Here is a 24,180-nt window from a genome sequence, read left to right as displayed (position 1 = left end):
TCTTTAGGAAGAAGTTTCCTGCGGCACAACACTGCCTATCAGAAAGCCAGACCATCGGCTCATGTTCAAGGACTGCATCACAAAGAAGAGTGCCCACAGATTTTGCTACTTCAGTGGTATACACACTGCTGGCAAGGCAGAAGTGAGGCAATACAAGAATATTAAATTAGTAACACTACCGAATAATTAGAACTAAATTTTCCTCAGATGATATTACATGCACCTCTGAATTCACTGTCTGAAATCTCACAGAAAGCACAGCTTGATAATTCTGTGTAGACTGTTAAGAACCATAGACGTTCTCCAAACAAACATGACAAGTGGTTTTAAAAGTTGGATGCAGCAGTAAAGAAAAAAATTCACAAAAGAAAACCTGACGTGAAACTTGAAGCATACTAATCAGTAAGTGTTTGCACTTAAGTGTCTTTGTTTCCAAGTTCAGTTACTTGGAAATTTCCTTTGTGCAATAACCTAAGGGATATTTTAAAGATAAATTTTCATGTGCTTCTTTAAACTATTCAAGATGTCTTCGCAACTGACCTAGTAGTACAGGTACCCAGTCCACTGTACATTTTCCCCACCCTCCTCTACCTTTGAATCACCGTTTTCTCAAGAGTAAGGTCAAATCCAGCATGGGTAGCGAGGGGAACAGTTCAATGAAAAAATTACTGTAATGCTAGTTTTAAGATTTAATTTTAATAATGATAATAACAAATAGGCTCAAGAAAGTTGGAACACTGTTGCACCTTTTCCTTTTAATTTTGTCACTGGCTTTTTCTCTTCGTAAGCTTGTTGTTGTAACATTAATTTGACCCCTCTTGTCCCATGAACCACACCAATTTATAACCATGCACAATTACCTTTTGGTGTTTTTGCTGTGAATTCTGGATCAAAACAAAAGGTATCTTCTGGCTTTCCAGAAGCGGGTTTAAATGGAGGTTGAATTTCTCTTCTGAACAGTTTCTGAAGTAGGACAAAATCATACAATTATGAGTGAATGAAACTTCCATGGCTGCTGTAATTTTGCCAAGCTAAAGGGAAGGCAACTCAAATGTTATCATTGTAGCAAAACACTTTTCTGAAAGAGTGAATAATATATAGCAAGTAGCAAACCACAAATATTTATGGAAAAACAGTTACTTTCATGTACCTTTGATTTGAAATGCTATGGGAAATGTTATCAAACAAGTCAAACAATACAAAGCTCTCTTTCCTTATTCTTCTGAATCTGCCTCATCTAATAGATCTCTCCTTTTAAAACTACGACAGAAGGCTGCTACTTGTCACTAGTTCATCTTTGGCTTATTCAGAAGAACATGGAACAGCCACAGAGCACCTTACCTTCTATCATCATCTCAGACCTGATTCACTGCTACTTTGTCACCACCCTGAAAAACCCACCCCAAAGGGAAGATACGGAATACAGTCTTTCCCTTCCCGTTCTGCATCCCAAAGACCTCTCACAAGTGACAAACCTGTCCCTCTTAGCAAGGAACTGCCAAAACTCATACAATCATTAAGGTTGGAAAAGACCTTTAAGATCAAGTCCAACCAATGTTGAAGCCCCATTCAAAGTTCATGAAGTTCTGAGAACATTTTCTTGGCATTTCAGACCTATTTTTTGCAGTTATTTTAATTTAATCTTCCTGCACAAGAACATGCAACGTATTGAAATTATAAAAAAACCCAAAACAACCAACGAAGGAGGACCTGAATTTATCCCAAAGAAATAATGAGATAAAATACAGAAGTGGTCAACACCACCACCATAGTGAAATAAATACAAAGCACTGCCAACTAAGAAAAGGAAAAAAAAAGAAAAAAGAAAAAAGAAAGAGTTGGAACTGCAGATCTTTCCGAATTCCTTGCTGGTATGTATTTCAACATCATTCCCTTAAAAAAAAAGTAGGTAAGACAAAACAACATAGCCTTCTCTCACAAAGTGTACTCACATGAAAAAGTGAAGTTTTGCTGTTACTGAAAACTCTACTTGCTAATCAGGACTCTATGGTAGATGCTGCATAAACACAGCTAGAGAACCACCTTCTCAGAAGTAAATACGAGAGATAAAGAGAAGGATAATGACAACAGGCTTTAAAGAAACAGTTGAGCACAGTATTAGCTAGCATTGCAGGTGGTCTTGTCAGCACAGCAACATCTTATTTTTGATGTCTGTCCTTTTGTGGGCATTATAGCAAAGGAGTGTTTTCAGAGTGGATTTATTTGATATAGAGCATCTTGGTTTTGAGAGTGTTTCTGGGAAACACGTCCCAAAAGATTAGAGAACCGCAGAGGAAAGGCATCAAGGTGCTTGTTAAAAATTTAAGCAAGCAATCATGAACTCGTACAGACTTCCGATCATCTCAGAGCACCAGAGTCAATACTTCAACTGTGAATGGAATATGACTGATAAAATAAGAATGTGCTAACTAGAGAAAAGTCAAAGAGAATTATGGTCACAGCAAGTTTTTGTGCCCTGCATGGAAGCACCAGATGAACACTTACTGAAGAGAAGGATTCTTGCACACTGGGAACACCACCATCCTCTCCTAACTACAAATGCTCTAACAGACAATTTGAGTTTTAGAATGCTGCCACTCTTAACCATTCAAAAAGTAAATGTACAATTTATAATTAATACTCTCTATACCGTAAATACTACAGCTCCAGACACCAACGAAGATTATACTAGAAGCCAGAACGTAACAGTCAGCGGTACTGCAGTGTTTACTGTACCCTATTCAGATGCAAATACTTATAAGGTTACAACACATAGAAAAAATAAAAACAGCTTTATCATTCAGATAATTTTGTACTTACATTCCAGTCAACAGTAGAAAAAAAAGGATGTCTCTTGATTTCTTCAACACCATCTGAACCAGCTCCTGAACAAAGGAAATACTGTACTTAAAACACTTTTGGGTAAAGTCTTTGAAGAAGATTGCACTAAAAATCAGTTAATTTCTAAACATTTTGCATAGACGTGGTTATTTGAGGGAATTTTAACTACAGAAATATTCCAAGGATGTAAAATACTCAACTAAGTAGTGTACACCTCAGAAAGGCAAAGTACAAGAATCCCATGAATACAGAGTGTTGATATTCTTTGCTCTGACACTGTCAAAGCTTTGGCTCACTGCAAAGAGTCACCGGTCCAAGAAAGTAATTGTTCATTAGCTAAACACAGGAAGTCATGATCCAGGCTTGTTGGTATCTAAACCCAAATCTTACTGACCATCCCGAGCTTGAAAGTCTCTAGCAGCTATTGTCTTTAAATAATCAACTCAACCCAACTACTTTTATTTCAAAGATCTAAATAAATGAACCAACCTAATCTATTTGATGGGTTCCTTTTAAACAACATCCTCAGAAGACTTTGTGCTTCAGGGCTGAGGAACTGAGGCATTCCAAGTTTTGCTCTAAAAGAAAACAGAAAACAAGTAAGAGGAAGAAATGTGTCTCACTAAAAATTGACTACCGAGACTTTGTTGCACAATTTGATGGATCAAGGATCTATTCCAAAGTCTTGTCGAGTGCACATATTTAACTCATTTAAGTTCTCATTATATGAGTGGTTTTCAAAAAAAGTAGCCCACCAAAAAAAACAAACAAGAAACACACCAGACCAAAAACCCCTAACCGCACCCAAGCCCCCAAAACAAGCTTTATGCTAAAATAGAGTAAAACAATTATCGCAGGACATTAAGTATTTTCAAAGATATCTTCATGTCACCAGGAAGTTATCACCAAAATACCTCTACCAGAATCAACACCAGAAGAGACTCACTAAGTCCCAAATTACTTGCCCTTGAAGTGATTGCTGAGATTCCTCTTGAAGAAAAAGCCTCAAGGAGTAGCTCATTAAACTATCATATAAAGGCTACTGACTTTACCAAGCTTATTTCATGAAAACAATTACGCTAAGGCAAGAAATTCTTCTGCAGAACTGTAGCATCACTTAGAGGTCCAAGTGAAGCTAGTGACCCAATCCATCTGCTTTCACAGGTAATATCATTATAACTCATACTCAGGGTAAGTTCAAACTGCCATGTTTGTTGGTAAAAACAGAACTTCTCCCTCATCCTGTTCCCTGACTATCACCCCCTCAAAAGGCTCAAGGCTCTGCATGTGGTCTAAAGAAAATTCTTTGTTAACTAAGCACAAAGAAAGACGAGAATGTATTTGCCCAACAACTTCACTTACTAATCACCAGTTTACCCAGTTTATCTTGTTAGACAGCTTCTGTTGTAACTGAGGTAATTTAATAGGAAAAATGTGAGCACATAAGTGCACTCTCCCTACAAACCTACACAAAGCGAAACCTGATCAACTATTGCTTACAAAATAAGGTATGCTGTAAGAGTAGCAAGAGCGTATAACAACAACATGAGTGGTAAATAATGCCGCTCTAATTCACTGCACTGTTTTTATCTTTATTATACACCTACAATTAAAATACAAGTTAATCCCCAAGATTTTAATTCCTGTAGATACTTAATAGCATTTGCCTGGTCTGGGATCTAAACCTTATTGGATAGGGCTTGACTTTTTTGTTTCTGTTCAAGCTTAATGCTCTTCAAGCACACGGAGTTATAACAAGGTGCTAAAACATGTTTAAAATTACATTTTCTGACTTTCCAAAAAGTAAGAAGATATACTTACTTCAGTATCATATTCATAGTTTCGTTTCGATCTTTACCTTGAAATGGTAGCGTACCAGTAAGCATTTCAAACTGAAAAGAACAAATGTTAATCTAAATCAACACATCTTCCGCCAGCTGCTCAAGCAAAGTGCTAAGTACTGTACTCTTCCCTATTGCTACGTTAGACATCCTGGCTTGCTCTTTTAAAAGATTATCAAAAAACTTCACAAATGTAAAACGTTGTTTTCATCAGCAGTTTACACAATAACAACAGTGGCATGTGTAATGTAATGATGATGCAGGACTATTTGACATCCATAAGCTACTTTAATTAAAGTAATAAAAATCCCCTCCGTAACTTAACCTACTTTTAAATGTTGCTGTACTAAGAAAACGGCAAGAAAAATGAATTCTAAATCAGTACTTTACTTTTTACATCAACAGGCATATTTCAGCCTGATGCTGTAACATCTCACAGCAAAGGCGTTAAGTGCTAGCGGTTACTGGCTTATTTCACTGCTCCATTCCCGTACACATTCAATAGGCTTGCTCTTACAAAAATGCAATTAAAATTCCATCAAACCAAGTCTTCAGGGTTTTTTTTCTTTTTTTTCCTATAAAGTGCCATGTGATATAAACATACAAACTGAAGTTTCACACTGACTACAACTTCTCTAAACTACTAATGGACTACAGGTATGATTTTCACGGTTCCTGGTAAGTACTCCTTACTACAACAGGTGAAAAGTAAGTTTTATTCAAATTGCTATTTCAGTAGCAATTCAGTTATGGGATTCTCTCCTCCCCTTACCCAAGGGAAAGGGGGGAAGAGAATTATACCCATAATTAGGTCTGGACAAGCTTATTCTAAACGCGTTATTTCACATTAGACATACGCAGCGTATTTGTGACCTTAAGCAAGGTAAGCAATGAAGCATACAGTACCATGAGAACACCAAAGGACCACCAGTCAGCACTCTGGTTGTGCCCTCGCCTGTTTACTACTTCAGGTGCCATGTATTCTACAGTACCACAGAAAGAATAGGCCTTCTTCTCTTGATCTACTGATTCTTTGCTGAGTCCAAAGTCTAGAACAACAGCATTACAAGAATACAGCCAGTAAAGAACTTTAGAAATAAACAATACTGTATACAGTATTTCAAAATCAAAGAGTTGACAGCTTTTGTTTGCTTGCTTTCAGGAGTGTGATTAGGCCAGCTCTTCATGAAACGAGAAGCTGCAGATACCATTCTATAATAAGCCATATTAAACTGACGATTAGCCATCAACATCGCCACTCAAAATAACAACTCTATGTGAAATATTACACATTTAGAGCCTTAAGATAATCAAAAGTTCTAATTTACTCTGTTTACTGCCTGCTTATTCACACAAAATATCAGATACACATAAAAACAGGTTTCAAGAGAACAAAGTCTGCATGCTCTAGTATGACTGAATGATGAATAAATAAAATCAGACTAAAAATAATGTTGTTATATAAGACAACATGGTTCTGCAACCTGACTCAAGTTCAGTAAAGAAGAGTCTTGCATGTCTGCTCATTTTATTCCCAGGATGGTTTTTCTTGTTTTAACAGTGCCATTGAATACACAAGTCCTTGATATTAGTTCAAGTCTCAAGATGAGGCTCTCAAGGTTCCCTTTTTTCAAAGGGGCAATGATTGCTAATCAATAACCCCATCAATTATTCTTTCCACCTTCATAAGGAAGTGAGCATTTTAGGATTGAATTGGATTTAAATATATCATGCAGAATTTTAGAAATTATGCATTTTATTAAACATGATTTCCATCACCATTATTCCATCAAATCTTTGAGAGTTTAAAATATCTCATTTTTCTCTTGGAATCTAATAGCATTATTTATAGATCAAAATATATGATGAAATTCATAATAAAAAAGTACCACCTTAAATGCAATGTAAAACTTTCAGAGTTTAAATTTCATAGTAGTTTGTTTTCCAAATAGTCACAGTCTTTTGTATATGCAATTTCCTAGAATATACGTACTTTAACTGTTCCTCATACAACATTTTTCCACAATTTTGTATGCATTTAAAAGTGATAATCCAGGAACACAAAAGAAAGTAGGATTTCAGAAGTCTTATTGTGCACTTCAATATTTTTACGCCAAAAGCACCTCTGCTCCCTTTCAAAAGTCTCAGTCAGCAACTTTTAGCTTGGGTCTAACAGCTCTTGACCTTCAGCTAAAAGGTGTTTCACAATAAATCTTGATACAGCTCACTTTCTAACCTGAACAGGAGATAGTTTTAATTACTAACACACCACCACCTGAACTAAAGTTCCTTTAAAACACCCATTCAATGTCTGGTTTTGTTTTTTCAACTACATTTCTTCTATTTTAACCACAGCAATTAGGATCTGCACTTTGCAGCAGCAAGACTGCTGCTGCAACTTAGCCAACATGAAAACTAACTCTCTGTCTGAAATATCTAAATAAGAGTACTTAATACTATGTAAAGAATCATTATGCAGAGAAGGGATACAGATTTATTATAAAAAGTCTGTCCAATAGCAAAATTCCTAAACAGCTGAGTACTGACTCACACATACTCCAGCCATCAGTATACACATTTTAGGCTTATAACTAAAAGCTTATACAGAAATGTGTTCAGAAAACGCTATACTAATAAATGTTACCTACCTGTTAACTTGATATGTCCTGCTTCATCAAGCAAAATGCTGAAAATTAAAATTCACATTCACCAATACACATAAAGAGGAATGTTTACATATAACATTTAAAATACAATAGTCAACAATTTTGATCTCCAACTTGTGTCATTAATTTAACAAAAAATTATTATTTCAGTTAAGTCACAGGTATATTTTTTACATTTTGTTTGTTTAGGTAGTCTAACAAAATATTTTTAACTTTTACATCACTATAGTGGAAAACGCAAAGCAACAAGCAAAATACACGTAATAGTGGTAAAATACATTTTACTTTACTTTTCTGGCTTCAGGTCCCTGTATACAATTCCCAAGCTGTGAAGGTGATCCAAAGCAAGGGCCAGTTCTGCGAGGTAGAATTTCACATCTTCCTCTGTAAACATAACCTAATAAGAACTGTATAGATTTACCTTCTGATCTTGTCTTCAATTTTTAAAACTGCAATCTAAAAAAATTGTCCTGTCTGCCTAAATTTCAAAATACTTTTTAGAAGTACCTTATGAACTCATAATTCATGAATTCACCTAGCAGAAATGATATGCTAATACAGGCTAACCATCAAATATACAAAAGAACTACTTGCAATACTTAAACACAATCATCAGCAGTTATTGCAGAGCATTAGCTAAGTTTTAAGGTAATAAATTTAATTATACTTGGTGTTACTGACTACCAGCACTTCTCCTCCCTCAATCCTCCATAGGCTGCTTTCCACTGCATCATAAAATTTAGTATACAACTGCTATATTGGGTGACTGTCTCTGGATCCACATTACCAATATTTAGAAAAAAAAGTAGAAATAATTTAGAAAAAAGTATGCCAAAACAACACCATTTTGTGAAAATAACAATGATGTGAAAATCTGCAGTGGGAGTTGAAGGAAGAACCTACTCTGTTCTTAGGAAGAGAAACTCAAAGAACTCTAGTGAGATAGTGAAAAACCGACTGACCTTGCATATGAAGCAATATGATTTCTATCCTAAATACTCAACAAGTTGCTTCTAATTTCATGTACAAGAATCATATCTGCTCTGGCACTTGTCATGTTCTACAAGTTACTGGAGAAGCTAGTAATCTTTAAAACCTCAAATTCAATTTCAGAAATTAAGTGAACCATTCCCTTATTTGTTGAAAGCACCAGGCACAGGGAGAATGGCAATCTCAACCGCGTTGTAGATAGCTAACAAGACTTCAATTAACTGAGCTTGCTGATTTAGTAGTAAACGGATCAGTACTTTGAATTGCACATGTCATCTGTTCTACTGGCAACAGAAATATGCCTAATTTCCATAGTGACACGTATGAACGTCGTATGAAGAATAAAGCTGTTATGCTACATAACGTTTCACCTTGAGGTTATAAAGAGCAATGTCGACACTGTTTTTCATCTATATCCAAAAGGGCAAGAGGAAATCTTGGATATCATTAGTCCTCGGAATAGCCAAAATGCAAGTCTCAGAATACCATGATGCGAAATGGTAATCTACAATCTCCCAATAATAATTTCATTTAAAAGGGCTTTCTATGTCAAGTCAAATACAATGCAAGTCAGCTTCATTAAATTTTACCACTGAAAGCTTCATTAAATACTCATTTCACTTCCACAGCTAAAACTCCCATACCCACATTAGAATTTAAAGACCAACAAAAGTGTTTTAATAACCTCGAACTAAACCCAATTAATTTAAAATAATCCTTGTGTAAAAAGTATAGAATGCCATGGGGAATTTGCCCTCACGTGTCTTTGTTTTACCATGCACTTTTGAAGTTCTCTTGAAAATAAAAAGGTCTGATATTTTTCTTAACTATATACACAGTTAAGTATTTAAAAGCCATCATAGAAGGTAACTGATGTCTTCCAGAAAACAAGTAGAGACTTAACAGTAAGAGAACTTCGTTATTACTTCTTCATTCCCAAAGGGAATACATACCCCTTTCAACCACCTAACTAGTATTATTATGGACAGACTTGCACCCCTTATTTAAGAATGCTGCGTACTCTGTTCCCAGCTGTGTTAGTGCAAAATAATAGTTCTTCCTGCTATACCAGTATTTCCTCTGTAATTAGACATCCTATATCAAAGCAGAGATTGACCCCTTTACAAGTCAGTCGGTTTGTTGAAGCTTTTAACCTCTATTTTAGCCTCAAGGTTAATTAATTTTGAACTCAGTTCTTAGGCATGATCAGTTTTACCAAGGTCAGCTCTTTATAAAAAGGAAAACAAAACCTCCTTTAAAATCTTCCTTCTCTTTTGCCTGTTCCTAAAGTAAAGCTCTATTTTTTCAAAAAGTATATGGGGGAAAAAAACCAACTTAGCTCATGGCCTAACATGCTGAGGATACAACCACCTCCTTCATGCAATGAAAAAAAAAAAAATCAATCTGATACCCAGTTTTCTCATTTAAGAAAGTGGCCTCTCCTACGCATTAGCAATATAAATGTATTCACACTGGTGAAAACACCAAAAAGCTCTCTTACTGTGAAGTTGTTGAGAAATTGCCATTAATAATTTAGATCTTTATGAAAGGCTTGCCAAAAGAAAATAAAAGTCTTATAAACATGGTCATAATACTTAAGGTAACATACAATAAATATTTGATGACAAATGTTAAAAAAACCCCAACAAACAGGCTGCACCATATCCCCTCCTCTGAAACTCTCTCTCCAGGAAACAAAAATAGAAATGAAAAATTAAAGTTACAGTTGCATGCCAGTGTTAGATGAAGGGGAGTGGTCTCAAAAATACTCAATGTTCACACTCTGTCAGATTAAGCATTAGGATTTGTATTACAGCATTATGAAATTTTACAATGCAGCAGAAATCTCTTACAGATGAGGGCTTCCAGGAGCACCTAAGCTGACTATAAGCATGAGAACTATACATCCCCTTTCTTTATTGCTAAATCTTAATTTACTTCAGTTAGGTTTCCAAGCAACAAAATATTTTTAGACAAAAGAACTGTACTTTGCAGATACCAAATTAAAACTTAGGCTACTAATCAATATACGCTCATGTTTCTTAAGGTTATAGAATATATTCTAGAATATGTAAGGGAAGCCCACCTAAGTTATTAAAAACTTGCCTATGACAAGAAATATGGGGGGAAACAGCTACAGAAGACAATCCTATACTGACCAAAAAAACCCTCTGTCTAACACCGAGTGGAGATAAAATTTTAGGTACTTACCTCTTTGGATAATCGCGTGAATACATCTCCTCCCCTGAGAAAATCCAATATTAAATATAGCTTCCCTTCAGTTTGAAAGGCTTGAAAAAAATAAAGATGAAAAATCAACAGTTGTGTGACAAACATGATCTACAAAACATATCTGAATGCTTTTACAACTTGGAAATTTCGGTGAAAGGCAATACTTTTGTTATGGAACTGAAATACTTCACCAGCACACGAGGTAATTTATTAAACGATTACTTGCTTCTTCACAGAAGACAATCTTAATCATACAGGAATATTAAAATATTGTTCTTTTATTTCTCGTTTGTCAAACAGGGAATCATCAAGTATGTGAATTACTGTGTTTTGGTTTTACTCCATGAAAGGTAAAAAAAAAAAAAAATCTCTGCAGAACTTGTAAAGTTTCCAAACCTTTATTTGCAAGAGGACCTAACCTAAAACTTTTATATACATGTGTATTTACACTCCTTTTTTAGCCCTGTGATTTAAAGCTGCTAGAATCTAATTTGGACACTAAAATGGACACCACAAAACTGAGAAAGAACAAGATCAGCTATGCCCTCAAATAATGAAAGAAACTGTAGCAAAAAAAAAAAAATACCAACCATAGTGCAGTTTGACGATAAATGGATGATTTACTTCTACTAATATATCTCTCTCCATTTTTGTACGAACTCTATCCCGAACTGAGGAAAAAAAAGAAAAGACTAGTATGAAACAAATTTATTTGGTGTAATACAAATGGAGCAGAAATTAGCATACGGAAAGTCTTTGCTGTATAAAGAAATATTTTTCCTTGTTATCTTATTTGTTTTTAACATTTAAGTCTCCCACAAAACACATGCTTTCAGACAAAGCTCTATTTTACTTCTTACCTGCCCCAGCTTCCTTATTGTCTTCATTTTTTCCCAACACATCCCAGTATTTTGTGACAACCCATACTACTTTCAAGAAAAAAACCCTCACATCTACATTTCCAAGCAGCTAACTGCAACCTCTGAATTAACTATCTGTACTGAACATATATTTTCTGTCTTTTAAGATTACTTTTTCCTCTTCAACTAGTAACAGTCCCTATTTACACACAGTGGACTTGCATCCATTAAAGTGTCTTCTGAAAGCCAAAACAGTAAGTTAGCTTGCTATGGCACCTATAACAGGAGGGAATGACTTAATTTTAACCGCAGTAGAGCTCTAACTTAACAAAAGACAAAAGGAAAATTGTTTATGAAATTAATTTGTTTTAATATAATGAAAAGACTAACCAGAATTAAATAATGCAATTTTAAACTTTGAAAGAGTACTTTTTACCACATAATTAAAACTATCTGGCCAGATTTAAATAATTCTTAAACATGAACTTACAAGTTACTCTAAGAAAAAAGCTACTGTCAGAAGAATTATGAGCTCACCAAACAATATTTAAGATTTTTAAAAAAGCTTTTAAAAGAAGTACTTAAAAGACTCATTTAAGAGATACAGGTGCACCGAAACCCATTTTCTGGAGTTCCAACTCAAAAGATACACGTACCTTTTAAAGAAGCTTTTTTCAATACTTTCATTGCATAAAGCTGCCCAGCATCAGGACCAATTATTTTCCGTACAAGGAAGACCTGGTAATATAAACCCCATTTTTGTAGTTACTGCTAAAAATATTTTACATAAAAGCTATATCGACCTGACTGAAAAAGCATTACTACATATTTACTTTTAACTTCATTACTACAGAGAAAGAGATAGCATGTCCCTAGTCCCATCCCATTCATCCAAAACTCCAAGGAATAAAAAGATGCCAAATATTCAGAAGTCTTTTTGCATAAGCAAGCTTAGTAATCAAATACGCAACTACCACAAAGCATTTGCAAACCTATTAATGTCAGACAGCTTTCAGTGTTCTTTTCTAAGTATATGCCTTTAAAGGAAGGGCAAAATTGCATTCCCTTAATCAGATTAGAGGTCCACGCACCACCAAGCTCTCTGAAGTATTCAGACTGGTCATAAACTATACATTCTTTCCTATAGCAAGCTGTTTAAACAAGTACTTATCAAATAAGTACTTATACACAGGCGTTTATATTACTTTGTTGGAGAATGACAATTCTGTCTGGTCTGCCACCTCCTAAGAGATTCTTGAGGTTTGAGACCCAAGTCTCAAATATGTAACAGGCTATATTAATGAAATCTGTAAGAGTGGTGAGACAAAAGCAAGGAAACCTCACCACCTCACCATTTAAGATCAAAGCACCCTTTCCCTCTGGAATAGCAACTCCAACAGGTTTTTCTACTCTTTTTTTTCCTCCAGAGGAGTTTTAAAGACAGATGGTATATAACTTGACACCAAGAAAAGCATAATATTAGATAAAATAATGCAGTACAAATACGTGTATCTCCACTGACTAATTTTCTAACTATTAGGTCTTTAAATTTACGAAATTGTTTGGTATGTGCTCCTGTTTCTAAGTTGTTGTTCTTGTAATAGCAATTATTAGTTATGGGGAAATGTTTGTACTTTAAAAAATACAAGTCACAAGAGAATGCAAAGAGCTACCCAAAATTGCCTCTCTGATCTTACCTTATTCAGAATTTCATTAGCACTGATTTATTCACATATATACTTTATTAGCAATTATTAAATATCTAGAATTAAAAAAAAATTAAATAAGCTTGTCAAATTTTCAATTCTAGAATCTGAAATTCATATACTGTCACTGACTAAATTGTACAGGGTTGGGAGAGGCGTTGTTTTTGTTTTAAGCTCTAGTTAGAGCAAAAATGTCATCATGTTTCAAGGTTATCGGGCTTTTTGTTTTGTTTAAGTTTTACCCAATGACTGACCTACAGCACTGCTCTCCAATTTTATGATGTTGATGCTCAAATATTAAAGGGACTAATTAAAACACCACCAAATAAGAAAACATCTGTAGATTAATACATTTACAATTCTAAAAGTAAAATATTAGTAAGCAGGTACAATATTTTCATGCTCCATAACTAGCAGCTTGTGAGAATATAAGGAATTAATGTAAAAGTTGCAAATTGCAGCTAATAAGGACCACAAGAGCTGCCACTGAAAACTACTCGAGCACCATCTATTTAATTTGCGGGCAAAGTCTCCATAATCCCACACCTTGCGGAGACGCGACGATCGGTTGTTCCACTGTAAAGCACAATCAAGATGGACACGTAATGCGCAAAGCGATTCACCTAAGCCAACTGAAGACCATTTTCATCAGACCTGGTGCTTAAGCCTCAGAACGTTATCAAAGGCTGAAGAAAGAAACTCAGGAACAGACACCAGGTTTAACCCTTTATTTCTGTGAAGCAGTGTTAAATCCTGCACATACGTCAAAAAGACAGAGGATGGGCTGTAGTACTACACTAGGCCAGAGCAAACAAACCTTGTGTTTGCTAAACCCGAAGGGAGATCCCTGGGAAGCATGAATTGGAGAGAGAAAACACACACCATGAAGGCAACAGCCACGGATCTTCATTGCTTCTTTTCTCTTTTCAACAGAAAACAACAGTATTAGATAAAACCAGCTCTACTCAGATACGCAACAGTTACCATCCAATTCTTAAAGCTGGTTCCTGAACCAAGTACTGCCAGGTTTCAAAACGCTCTAAAACAGACGTCACCCCAAGCTGGCAGCATTCTGAGCCACAGTGTTCCTTACGCTATCAGAAGTCTGAACTCTGTGAAGAATCACTCTGAGTCAGGGCTAAGACGTCTGTACCAGATGTGCTGAACCCTAAGATAGCTTAAGGCATCTCAAGTCAGGAGTAATACATGCACAGAGCCTTTTAGTCTCTGAAGACGGGAAGCGTATGAGGGAGATGGCAACCAACGGTACCAGATAAAGAAATGTTTCTTAGGCTGTAAAACATTAAGAAATATTTTAAAGTCCTGTTGTTAAACTATCACTTATTCAACAATGCCTTCCTAATGTCCAATTCCCTCCCTGCAACTCTACGCAGAGGTTTGCTCCCGCCATGAGATGGACAAAACCAGCGCAAGAACGGGAGAATGGAAACATGTAAAGCTGACTGGCTATTTTTTCTATGTTGCAAGAGCTCTAGTTTAAGAGTCTGCTTTTAAAAAATGTTAGCTTCTTACACACTAGGATTAATATTTCAATTAATGCGCTTCAAACTAGCGACTGAGACATTTGATTTTTAATTTCATTGCTGCAATGTGACACCAGTAGCACATTACAAAAAATTATTTTAACAAAAAACCTGATATATTTCTTCTATAACCTATTTGAATAATTGTTCACTTAGAGTCTTTTAGCTATAGATCACTTGACAAATACAGCAAAATAAAAAAACTGAAATACATTTCTCAGGCTATTTACTTTAATGTTACTTTGGTTCAAGTTCCAAATTGTTACAATCACTCCTCTGTAGCTACACCAACACAGCGTAGATACAGAGGAATGATACTGAAAAATATTGAAAAAAGTCAAACATTCACTGCATATCAAGTACCATTATTAAAAGACAAATCACTGTCTCCTCCATAAGTGTCTATCGATGTTTATTACACCACTGGTGGCTTCTGTCTCTACACTACAGAGGATGCGAGGCAACCTATATGGAGCAGATATTGTTCATTCCGATTCCTCACTAACTGCTGCAATAAGGTCTTGAGGCAATTGAAAATACCATAATTTTATTTCAAATACCCACGGCGTTAGACAAACAGAGCTTGACAACACCAGAGCTGTTGCATAAAAACCGCTCCTAACTCTATAACCCAACTGGTAAAACCCCTTGCTGTTGGTGCTGTTCTCACGAAGCTGCAGATGCCAGTCCAGAAGAACCACAAACATGCCTCTCTGTCCAGTTAAAGCAAACCGTAGCTTTCTATGGCAGACCTCCTAAAATTTGCTACTGACTCACCCTTCTGCTTGGAGACTGAGGCTGCTGCCTCTCTGTCTCCAATATGATTTGGTGACCTGCTATAAACAGTGCTCCCTTGGCACCACAGCAAGATTGGAAAAAGATGAAGTTTGTCAATAACTTTTCAAACATTCCCAGTGACTCTGCTATGGCACTGTCTTTCCTATCCAAAAATGTACTTGAGCTAAGCCCTCCCACGCTGACTGTCTGGACAGGTCAACAGAGACAGACATTGCTTTTCTTCTAAAAAATGCGAAGTCAGAAAGGGCATCGCAGTGAAAACAAAACCAAAAAACCCAACACATCAACGAACAGCAAAACAGGATGGTTAACTTCCTCCAGAAGAGGGTAATTTCCACAAGCATATGTACTTCTACTCAGATTTGTTACATTTATACCTAATCTTGTAGTATTACAGAAATAAGGGAAATAAACCATTAATAAGACAAAAAAGGTTCAAAGTGGACATCAGATGGAAGTAAACTTTGTTATCTTACCTTTCCAAATGATCCCTGTCCAAGAACCTTAAGTAGTTCAAACTGTGCTGGATCTGCTTTCTCACATCCTTCTTTCACATGGTGTGTAATAGGAATTTCTTTCACACTTCCTTCATCCTATTATTTCAAGGCAAAGAAAAATACAACAATGAACAGGCCTGAATTAAGCAACTCTCGTTAGAAGTGCATGTAAATGCCTGCTCTTTGCTTGTTTGATTGTTGGCTTGTTGTTTGGTTGGGTTTTTTTTAAATAAAATACTTGAAATTCTAATAAGGCATAAAAGAAAGCTGTTCAAATGAAGAGTCTTCCCATCCGTCCTTTCTTAAATAAATGCATCTAAAATTTCTAAACTGATGTGAAATTCTCACAGAATACTCGTTCCCTTTTGTCACAAATGTTACAACTACAGCAAAGACTGATTTTCTAACATGAAAGGAATAAATACACAGATTTCTAAACCAAGTCTAAGATGATCCTTCTGTGCTTCACCTCTTAGTTTTCCCAGTGATTATTCTTCTCATCTTGAAACACTATTAATGAAAGCTAAATTGAATTTCATCATTTTAGGTAATTATTGCTTTTCACAGCAGCAAGTAATAAATATGGTCATCCAGTTGCAGCTAAAGGAATACACATAATTTGAAGAGCACAAATAAGATATGAATCATCTTAAGAGCTCCGTGAATTCTTGCATGCAACAGAAGAAACACAGCTCTGGGGTGCAGAGCTCATGGAAAGACCGTCCTGTGTGGAGACCTCCTTCAGAAAGCTGACAGTAATTCTGAAGTAGGTACAAGACTTAGTGTTCTGTTGACTTTTTCCCATTACTCTCATCTTTACCAAAGCAGGGCACAGCAGATACAATTGTGAAAAGAAACATTCACGATGAAAACAAATCAGATGATGTGTTGCAGCTTTTATGGTGTAAGAGAAGTTTCTGTGAACCAAAACAAGTAAGGTGTCAAAATAAGCACCCTTGAAACTACAAGCTATGGGCTAAGGCCTACAACAGCAACTTCAGCTTGCATGTAGACAAGCAGTGGCACCTCTCAGCCCTATCAAGAATACCAATGAACTTGTACATGGCAAATACAACCTAATCACAACAGAAAATCCCATTTGATTTGCGGTACTTTGCTTTTAGGGTATCCAAATGATTAACTGTCCTCCTACCCTCTCTCTAGGTCTTCATCTTGAAAGACTCTCTTGGTAGAGACCAGCAAAACAAACAACCAACCTACAGTGCATCACTCTCCCTCAATGACAAGTACAAACAGCACCAGAAAAGACCTGACTACTTGATGAAACAGTTGGTCTTAGAAAGAACACCATCCTATAGTCAGGCTGACTACAGAAAGTCTTGCTGTCTGACACCATGCATTAAAACTTACATTCGGTGTTATCAGACTTGATACAGCAGTATCTAGATGAAATTCTCCAAGTGGGTTTACATAGAATTTCAGGGCAGAAACCTGGTCATCTAAATATGTACATACTTACTGCAATAATTGAAAAAAGAAAAAAGGGGCAATCATCACACTGAATTAACTGGCCATGCCTTAATTGTTTTGTTTCTCCAGAGGGGGAAAGAAAGAGTTCAAACTAACTCTGAGGATATTCACAAACTTTAGTCCAGCTGTTACCGCATGTGAGTCCTTTCCCCTCCATGTCTTACTTCAGACTCTTTCTGGAAGAGGCCTGTTTGTCCTGCCTGGTTCCCATGCAAAGGTAGGTGTTAACACAAGACACTGCTGGATAACAAAGTTAATTTTTAATTCACACTCTAAGCTACTTTATTTCCCTCTTTGTTCACTAAAAAGCAGCTGACACACTGATGATACAGTGTATACATCCCGACTTCATTTCATCCATCCATCTTGTTAACTATGCATATACGTATTCATAGGAAAGATGCACATATCTTTTCATTTTTATTACAGCTGTATTTTTTTTTAAGCATATGCCTGTAATTTAAGGCAGGTAAGAACACTTGCATTTCAAGTCATCTGACAACAGATGAAAGCAGCAAGTCACCCAATTATACACCAAGTTGTACAACAGACTTAATGGCCGGTTCTTTCTATGAAATATGTAAATACTCTATTTAAAAGCCTTTTTACTTCACCATCCTAATTTGTATTCCTTAGCACTGTGAACCTTTGCATGAGAAAAGATCTTTAGGAGCTCACCTGCTCTTCTGTTTATCACCCACCTTGAGTCACTAGCCTGTGACACCACATGCGATTGCTGCGGAGACTGAGTATTCTAAACGCAAACTGAGGAGAAAAATGTTTTCCATGCAAACAAAGAATAACCTGAGATGTATGAAGTGAGTTATTTTTTATAAAGTGTTTTACCTTCACAAAAGATGTCTAGATATTTTCACCTACTTAACTGTCATTAAAGTACTAAGAATTGGCATGACTGAAGCATAAAAAGACTCTGCATCATCAACAAGAAATGAGCGGGTAAAGAGTTGAACAGATATATAAGCCAGTTTCATTTTCATTTCTAGTTTGGCCTCCATGAACTGCAAATTTGGTTATCTGATTTTGTGCTCTGCTGCTTGAGCAGCAAATCTATTTCAGGGCTCAGGTACCAGCTCCCACTGAGTCTCCTTGCACAAGAGGTAACTAATCCCAGCAGGTTCCACAGAAGACAAAGCACCGAAAGAAATGCCGCAATCGGTTATGGCTTTGTGCCATCTGACTTCGTTACAGCTTGACTGGTATGTAGCTCCAAGCACCTAACAAACAAGCTCAGCAACATCCTTCTGGTTCAAGTACAGTGAAAGATCGAGACAACCCCTTGCTCATCTTTCTTTGCTACGTGTAAGATGACTACGACACTGTTTATTTACTTACTCCACACCAGGAAACGTACAAGCACATGTTTCTACCCGTAAGAGTTTATTCTCCAAATCACTTACTCAAAAAGTTATTATTGCAATACAAAGTAGTGCTTACAGCTGGCAATAAGATCTACTTGATACCTTCCTCCGTGATCCTGTTCAAAAATATATGGATGTGTGTGTTGAAAACTGATGGCCAATTAATCCAGGCAAAGTCAGGCATTTCACCACATCAAGAATTAGCCTGAAGTTTAGTCCAAGATTCAACCAGCATACACAATGCTGACCTTCAGCATTCTCCTATTTACACACATCACCAAGGCACTGGACAGAAGTCATGCTCAACAAGGTTTACCTGGGATATTTCTACATAAAAGTCAAATTAACATGCCAGTGTAAAAATGAATTCTGTTCTAAAATAGCAGGAATTAAGTACCTTCTAGATGAATGTACTTAACTGCATTAAAAAATACAAAGGAAGAACAGATGACAGTCTAATAAAAGCAACATCAAGCACATGGTGTATAACAGGTTCAAGGTTGGACTGAGCATTTTCTGAGGTTGAGGGATCTGTAACTGCTCTCTCCAGCTTTTCCATAAAGCACTGCCTCATGCAGCAAACTTTCCCAAACAAGGCACTTCCAGCCCCTACCCAGGTACTAATTTTCAAAATCATCTTTGAGACTCGCAGCCTCTTCAGATCTGGTCAAATAAAATGATAGGTTCAAGAGTTATTAGAGGTAACTAGAGACATTAGAGATAATATAGAGATAGAGGCGATGCATGAATTTTGCTTCAAAAGCATGTTGTGCTAATGAGTGTCTAAACTGAACATTTATCAAATATACTTACGTGGTAGGAATATGGTTCACCTTCTTCCATGGGCTCATCTGCCATTTTAAGGCCATTTAGCTGGAGAGGGGAGGGAAGGAAGGGGAATGCAGAAGAGAAGAGAAAAAAAACCAACAAACATTAAGACCTAACAATTTCAAATAAGCAGAGTTCATAATTTGCCCAATTTACATTTCAGAGCACACAAATGAAAACTGGTGTCCTCGGTGCTCTAATTTAAAACTGTAGTTTCAAACAAATACTACTACTTAGTAGTTATATTTAGCATCTCCCTCATGTATAATTTAGCGTATCCCTTTGTAAATGCCATTCCATAGTGTTATTTAATTGGAATTAATTTAAAATTCCTTCTTTAAAAGCTACAGATACCATCCATACAAGACGACACTAATGTAAAATTATTCCGTTATGCACAAAATCTATGGTGTGGATGCTTTTCAGAAACCTAAAATCTGCTGTTGAAAATTTATTTGCAGTTTAAGAAGAAAAGATTGAAAAGTGATTTCAAGTCTTTTTAGGGCAAGAGGGAGAAGCGCAAGAGCAGGTAGAACGGAGAATACATTCTTATGCACAAAAATAATTACCTATTTCCTTAAAAATTAGATTCCTCTAAAAATTTGCTTGCATCAAAAGTTATTTAAATATCTAGCAAATAGAATACTCAAACATTAATGAAGTACTTTAGAAACTGTAGATGTGTATATCAAAATATTTGTGGATCAATTTAAAACACACACCTTTAAGAGGCAAAAAGGTATGATATGCATCAGGATGGAAGCAAATAAATTACATGCTCTTAAATGAGCACAACACTTGCTTGTAGCTGCCTACCCTCCTGCCTCAAACAACAGTAAAAAGAAGATACCAAGTCTCCAGTCACAGGGAAAAAAAAAGTTTGAAAGTTACTTAGTTTAACCTCTCCCTAAGTAACAAACAATTCAATGCTGCTTAATAACTGAAACTTTAAAAAAAAAAACCAAACAGAAATATAAAGGATATACTCTATTTCAACAGGCAAAGCATTAACTAAAAACCGGAAATACCTGACAAAAGGATGAAGCCAATTATGGATTTTGCTAGTGATAATCACTAATTTGTGTTAGTCGTTCAGCATCACTAACTTCACGTGGCACAGATCTAACACAAAGCAAAATACTAACTAGAAATAATATAAGAAAACTCAAATTACTTTTTTCCTGAAAACAGAAGTTGGACCAATGAAGTTCTTAGACCAGGTAATGACATTTTTTCCTTCTACTTCTGAATTTATCTAATACACATGCCTAAGATACCAAAATATGGCATGATTATCAGTACGTGAATTGGTAAAACACAGGACTACAAAGAATCTTGAAACGCCATAGAGACAAAACAAAACAGAAAACTCGACAAACGGGTAGGGCTGAAGAGACAGGTTTATTACCACCGCGATTGCGTCATCCAAGCAAACCCTCAACCACTTCCACTGCTTCTCCTGGGACTCTTGATTTCAAGTAGAGCTTTTAAGAGCTAAGTCCTAAGTTAATGATTTTGATAATATTAAATCTCCAATTTTTGTTATCAAGGTACTGGCACTTATTTTTGGACTATATCCTCACTGAAAAAAAAAATCAAGGAAAGTAACATGAGGCTTTGGTTACTTCCACTCTTCTCTAAGTTTCGATTTACTTTAACCACAGTGTACACACATACTTTTCACATCAACTATAAGCCATCAGTTCAACCCAGCGCTGGCATATTCAACACATGTTCATCATTCATATATATATTATGCATTGCCACCCTAATTTCTCAAGGCCAAAAATCACTAACCTGTTACCCTGGATTCAGAAACCCCACATACGCTACAGAAACCAATGCTGCTAACTAATTTGCTACATAACTTTTTTTTTTTTGCACAACCATTTTTTCCAAATTAGTTACTGAGAGGGATGGGACATTCACTATACCTGTTATTGTATGAATTAATTTGATACATCAAGAAATAATCAAGAAATAATGCCAAAGGTCAGACCAGATATGAACTGCAACCTCATTTCAGACGATTCACTGCCATGTGATTTCTTTTCACAATATCACTAGATTACATTCAAGCGTGAATTAATGCAAGGCCAAATGTTGTCCAAAAAACTCGTTTGGACCTAGCAAGAACAGGGGTTTCCATGCCAGGTGCTCAAAAATACAATACAATTCCTCAGTCATGGACTTCAACTTGAAGTGAATTTAGCGTGCATTTCACCTTTTCTTTCTTTAACTATGGTCAGTGTTTTCCAAGGTGGGTTTTTGGGGGCTTTTTTCTCTTTTTTTTACTTAAATGTAAGCTCTGGAACCAATACCACTAGCCAGAAGAACTGCAGATACACTGACAACAGTAGCTTAACTCCAGGCAATCAGATACAGAAAGCTATCACTGCTGGAATAGGGTTTCGAATAAAAAAAAAAATGTCAATGTGTTATTTGATCTACATAGTTCCTGAGCATGCCATGTAGGCATACTTTCAGCTTTCTGGCAAATCAAATATAGTAAGTTATTGGATTTTTAAGGAAGGTAATCAAATGTCATCTTAATTAACAATTTCCTATCGTACACTTTTCCCCTTCATTGTTGCTCCTGTTTGTTTTTTTTCCTCCCTGTCCAGTCCCTCTATAACTACAAAGACTGGGATGTCTGCCAATTTTTAGTCCAAAGAATTTTATGTTCAAGTGCATGAATCTACTTTTGCTGCCCGATATACACGACTACGCTTTTGCCTTATTTGTTTGTGAACACTTGTCATTATCCATTAAAAAAAGCCCAAAACAACAAAACAAACACCAACAAATCTGTTGGATTGCAAACCAAAGTCTAGTAGTTTAAAGAACTAGTAGTTTGCTGGTTATTCAGTTAAAAAAAAAAATTACAAAAATCAAATCATTACTCTTCCATAGAGTTACTTACATTAGCCAAGTTTCAGTAACTAGAAGTTTCCACTGTCTCTCATATTAGGCAAAAAAGAAAAATTACAGTTAATACTTAATTCCCACCTTTACGGAAACCAAATACAAAAATTCTGCTTCCGCAGCCAACTGGGACCCCTTTTAGTGATTTGATGGTTACTATTTATGCACAAACATATACAGAACAGGGGTATTTTAATCTCTAAGTCATTGCTTACTAAATATCTATGAACGCACAAATTTAATTTATTATTTGGAATTAGAAAGCACATCTTCCTAACAGAACAGGTGAAAGGAAGCAAGTATGATTATTCTGAAGGCAATTCTTTCATTTCATTTTCTTTGAATCATTTTGCTGTTCAGTACTGCTAAACTCCTACAATTAACTGAACGTTTCAAATACCAACTTTCATTAAGACAGAAACTAAACTCAGACATTTTGGCAAACAGTGTCAAGACTTTCAAAGTAAAAAATTTAACGTTAGAGAAAGTATTCTGCGTTGTTGATCGGTATAAAAATAACCAAAACCACTACATAAAGAGAGATGAGAACCAAGTTAAGGTCAGACAACCTGGCAGGTAAGAAACTTACTTTTCCAGAGGCACAGGCTAAGAGACCCAATCCTCCGATGCCAAACCGCCTCCGAGGTAACACAGCGCAATCTGCCTTCGGACTTAAATAGCTGCAATGGATCCCATGACTAGCTGGGACTATACCCTATTACCTTGGGAGAATATCCAAAGGGCTTTTGTGGGCTGGTAAAAAGCTTAACTACTATTGCACATGTTTTTCCTCTGATAATTACAGCAGAACAGAGGAATCCCAGTATTACCAAAGATTAGAACCATCCCCCCTCCCCATATGAAGGATGTTTTAACAGTTCACATGATAAATACGTTATGATTTGGTGGGTCTACAGGTTTGGGCCAAAAGAAACTAGACAAAGGGTCAGCCAAAATGCCTAACTACAAGGCAAAACAGTAGAAGATGTAAAGCTGGTTCATTCTGCCCTAATTTTACACGTCTTCAAAGAGAATTAAAAGTTTTCTAGAAAAAACAGAACCTGGAATTATATAATCATAATATTATTAGAAGTAGAAAGTGTTATTCGTCACCACTCACGTACAATCTAGTCTGGCTTCAAACAGGTGAACTTCTACATAAGGACCAACAAAAGCTTCTGCATCCTCCGCGGTTCCTCCTTCACTGCGCTCAATTTGCTGTTACTGCAGCTACTAGACTTACGCCTCTCAATTCTTCCAAATGAACACAAGACAAACCAGTTTGCTTCCCCACATACAAAAGTATTACTTCAAATACTTATTTCAAAATGTTAGAGTGGCAGCTTACATTAGAAGCCTTAGTTTTTTTTAAAAGACTTTGAAAAAAAATCCTCTGAAAAAATCCTGTTAAGACAACCACATTTGTTCCTCATTTATTTTGAATTACATCTGCAGAGAGTTTGCATCATTAATTTAATTAGCAACACATTGGCCTACTGAATCTTATTTCCTGAGATAGGTTTGAGAAATTTGGGGGTTCTGTGCACAGCTGAACAGGTGAGGGATTTTTTTTTTTTTTTTT

The 24,180-nt window shown here is 36.1% G+C and overlaps 1 protein-coding gene across 1 annotated transcript in view; it reads right to left on the bottom strand.

The window, feature by feature from the left end:
• The window catches only part of LOC104614366 (ribosomal protein S6 kinase alpha-6), a 28,247-nt gene extending 8,533 nt beyond the window's left edge, over window positions 1-19,714 (bottom strand). Inside the window, exons 1-12 of the mRNA XM_010289932.1 lie at window positions 19,659-19,714; window positions 15,955-16,071; window positions 12,087-12,168; window positions 11,161-11,241; window positions 10,550-10,629; window positions 7,639-7,745; window positions 7,331-7,368; window positions 5,589-5,731; window positions 4,663-4,733; window positions 3,331-3,419; window positions 2,821-2,885; window positions 861-963 (exon numbers count right to left, since the gene is read on the bottom strand). Of these exons, the coding sequence (XP_010288234.1) occupies window positions 861-963; window positions 2,821-2,885; window positions 3,331-3,419; window positions 4,663-4,733; window positions 5,589-5,731; window positions 7,331-7,368; window positions 7,639-7,745; window positions 10,550-10,629; window positions 11,161-11,241; window positions 12,087-12,168; window positions 15,955-16,071; window positions 19,659-19,703 (1,021 nt within the window). The 5' untranslated portion in view covers window positions 19,704-19,714. The remainder of the gene's footprint in view (window positions 1-860; window positions 964-2,820; window positions 2,886-3,330; window positions 3,420-4,662; window positions 4,734-5,588; window positions 5,732-7,330; window positions 7,369-7,638; window positions 7,746-10,549; window positions 10,630-11,160; window positions 11,242-12,086; window positions 12,169-15,954; window positions 16,072-19,658) is intronic.
• Between the last annotated feature and the right edge of the window lie 4,466 nt (window positions 19,715-24,180).

Source organism: Phaethon lepturus, unplaced genomic scaffold (assembly GCF_000687285.1).
Source record: "Phaethon lepturus isolate BGI_N335 unplaced genomic scaffold, ASM68728v1 scaffold12576, whole genome shotgun sequence".
NCBI classification, from domain to species: Eukaryota; Metazoa; Chordata; class Aves; order Phaethontiformes; family Phaethontidae; genus Phaethon; species Phaethon lepturus.
Note: the sequence above shows the minus strand (reverse complement) of the source record. Positions and strands in the feature narration are given on the sequence as shown.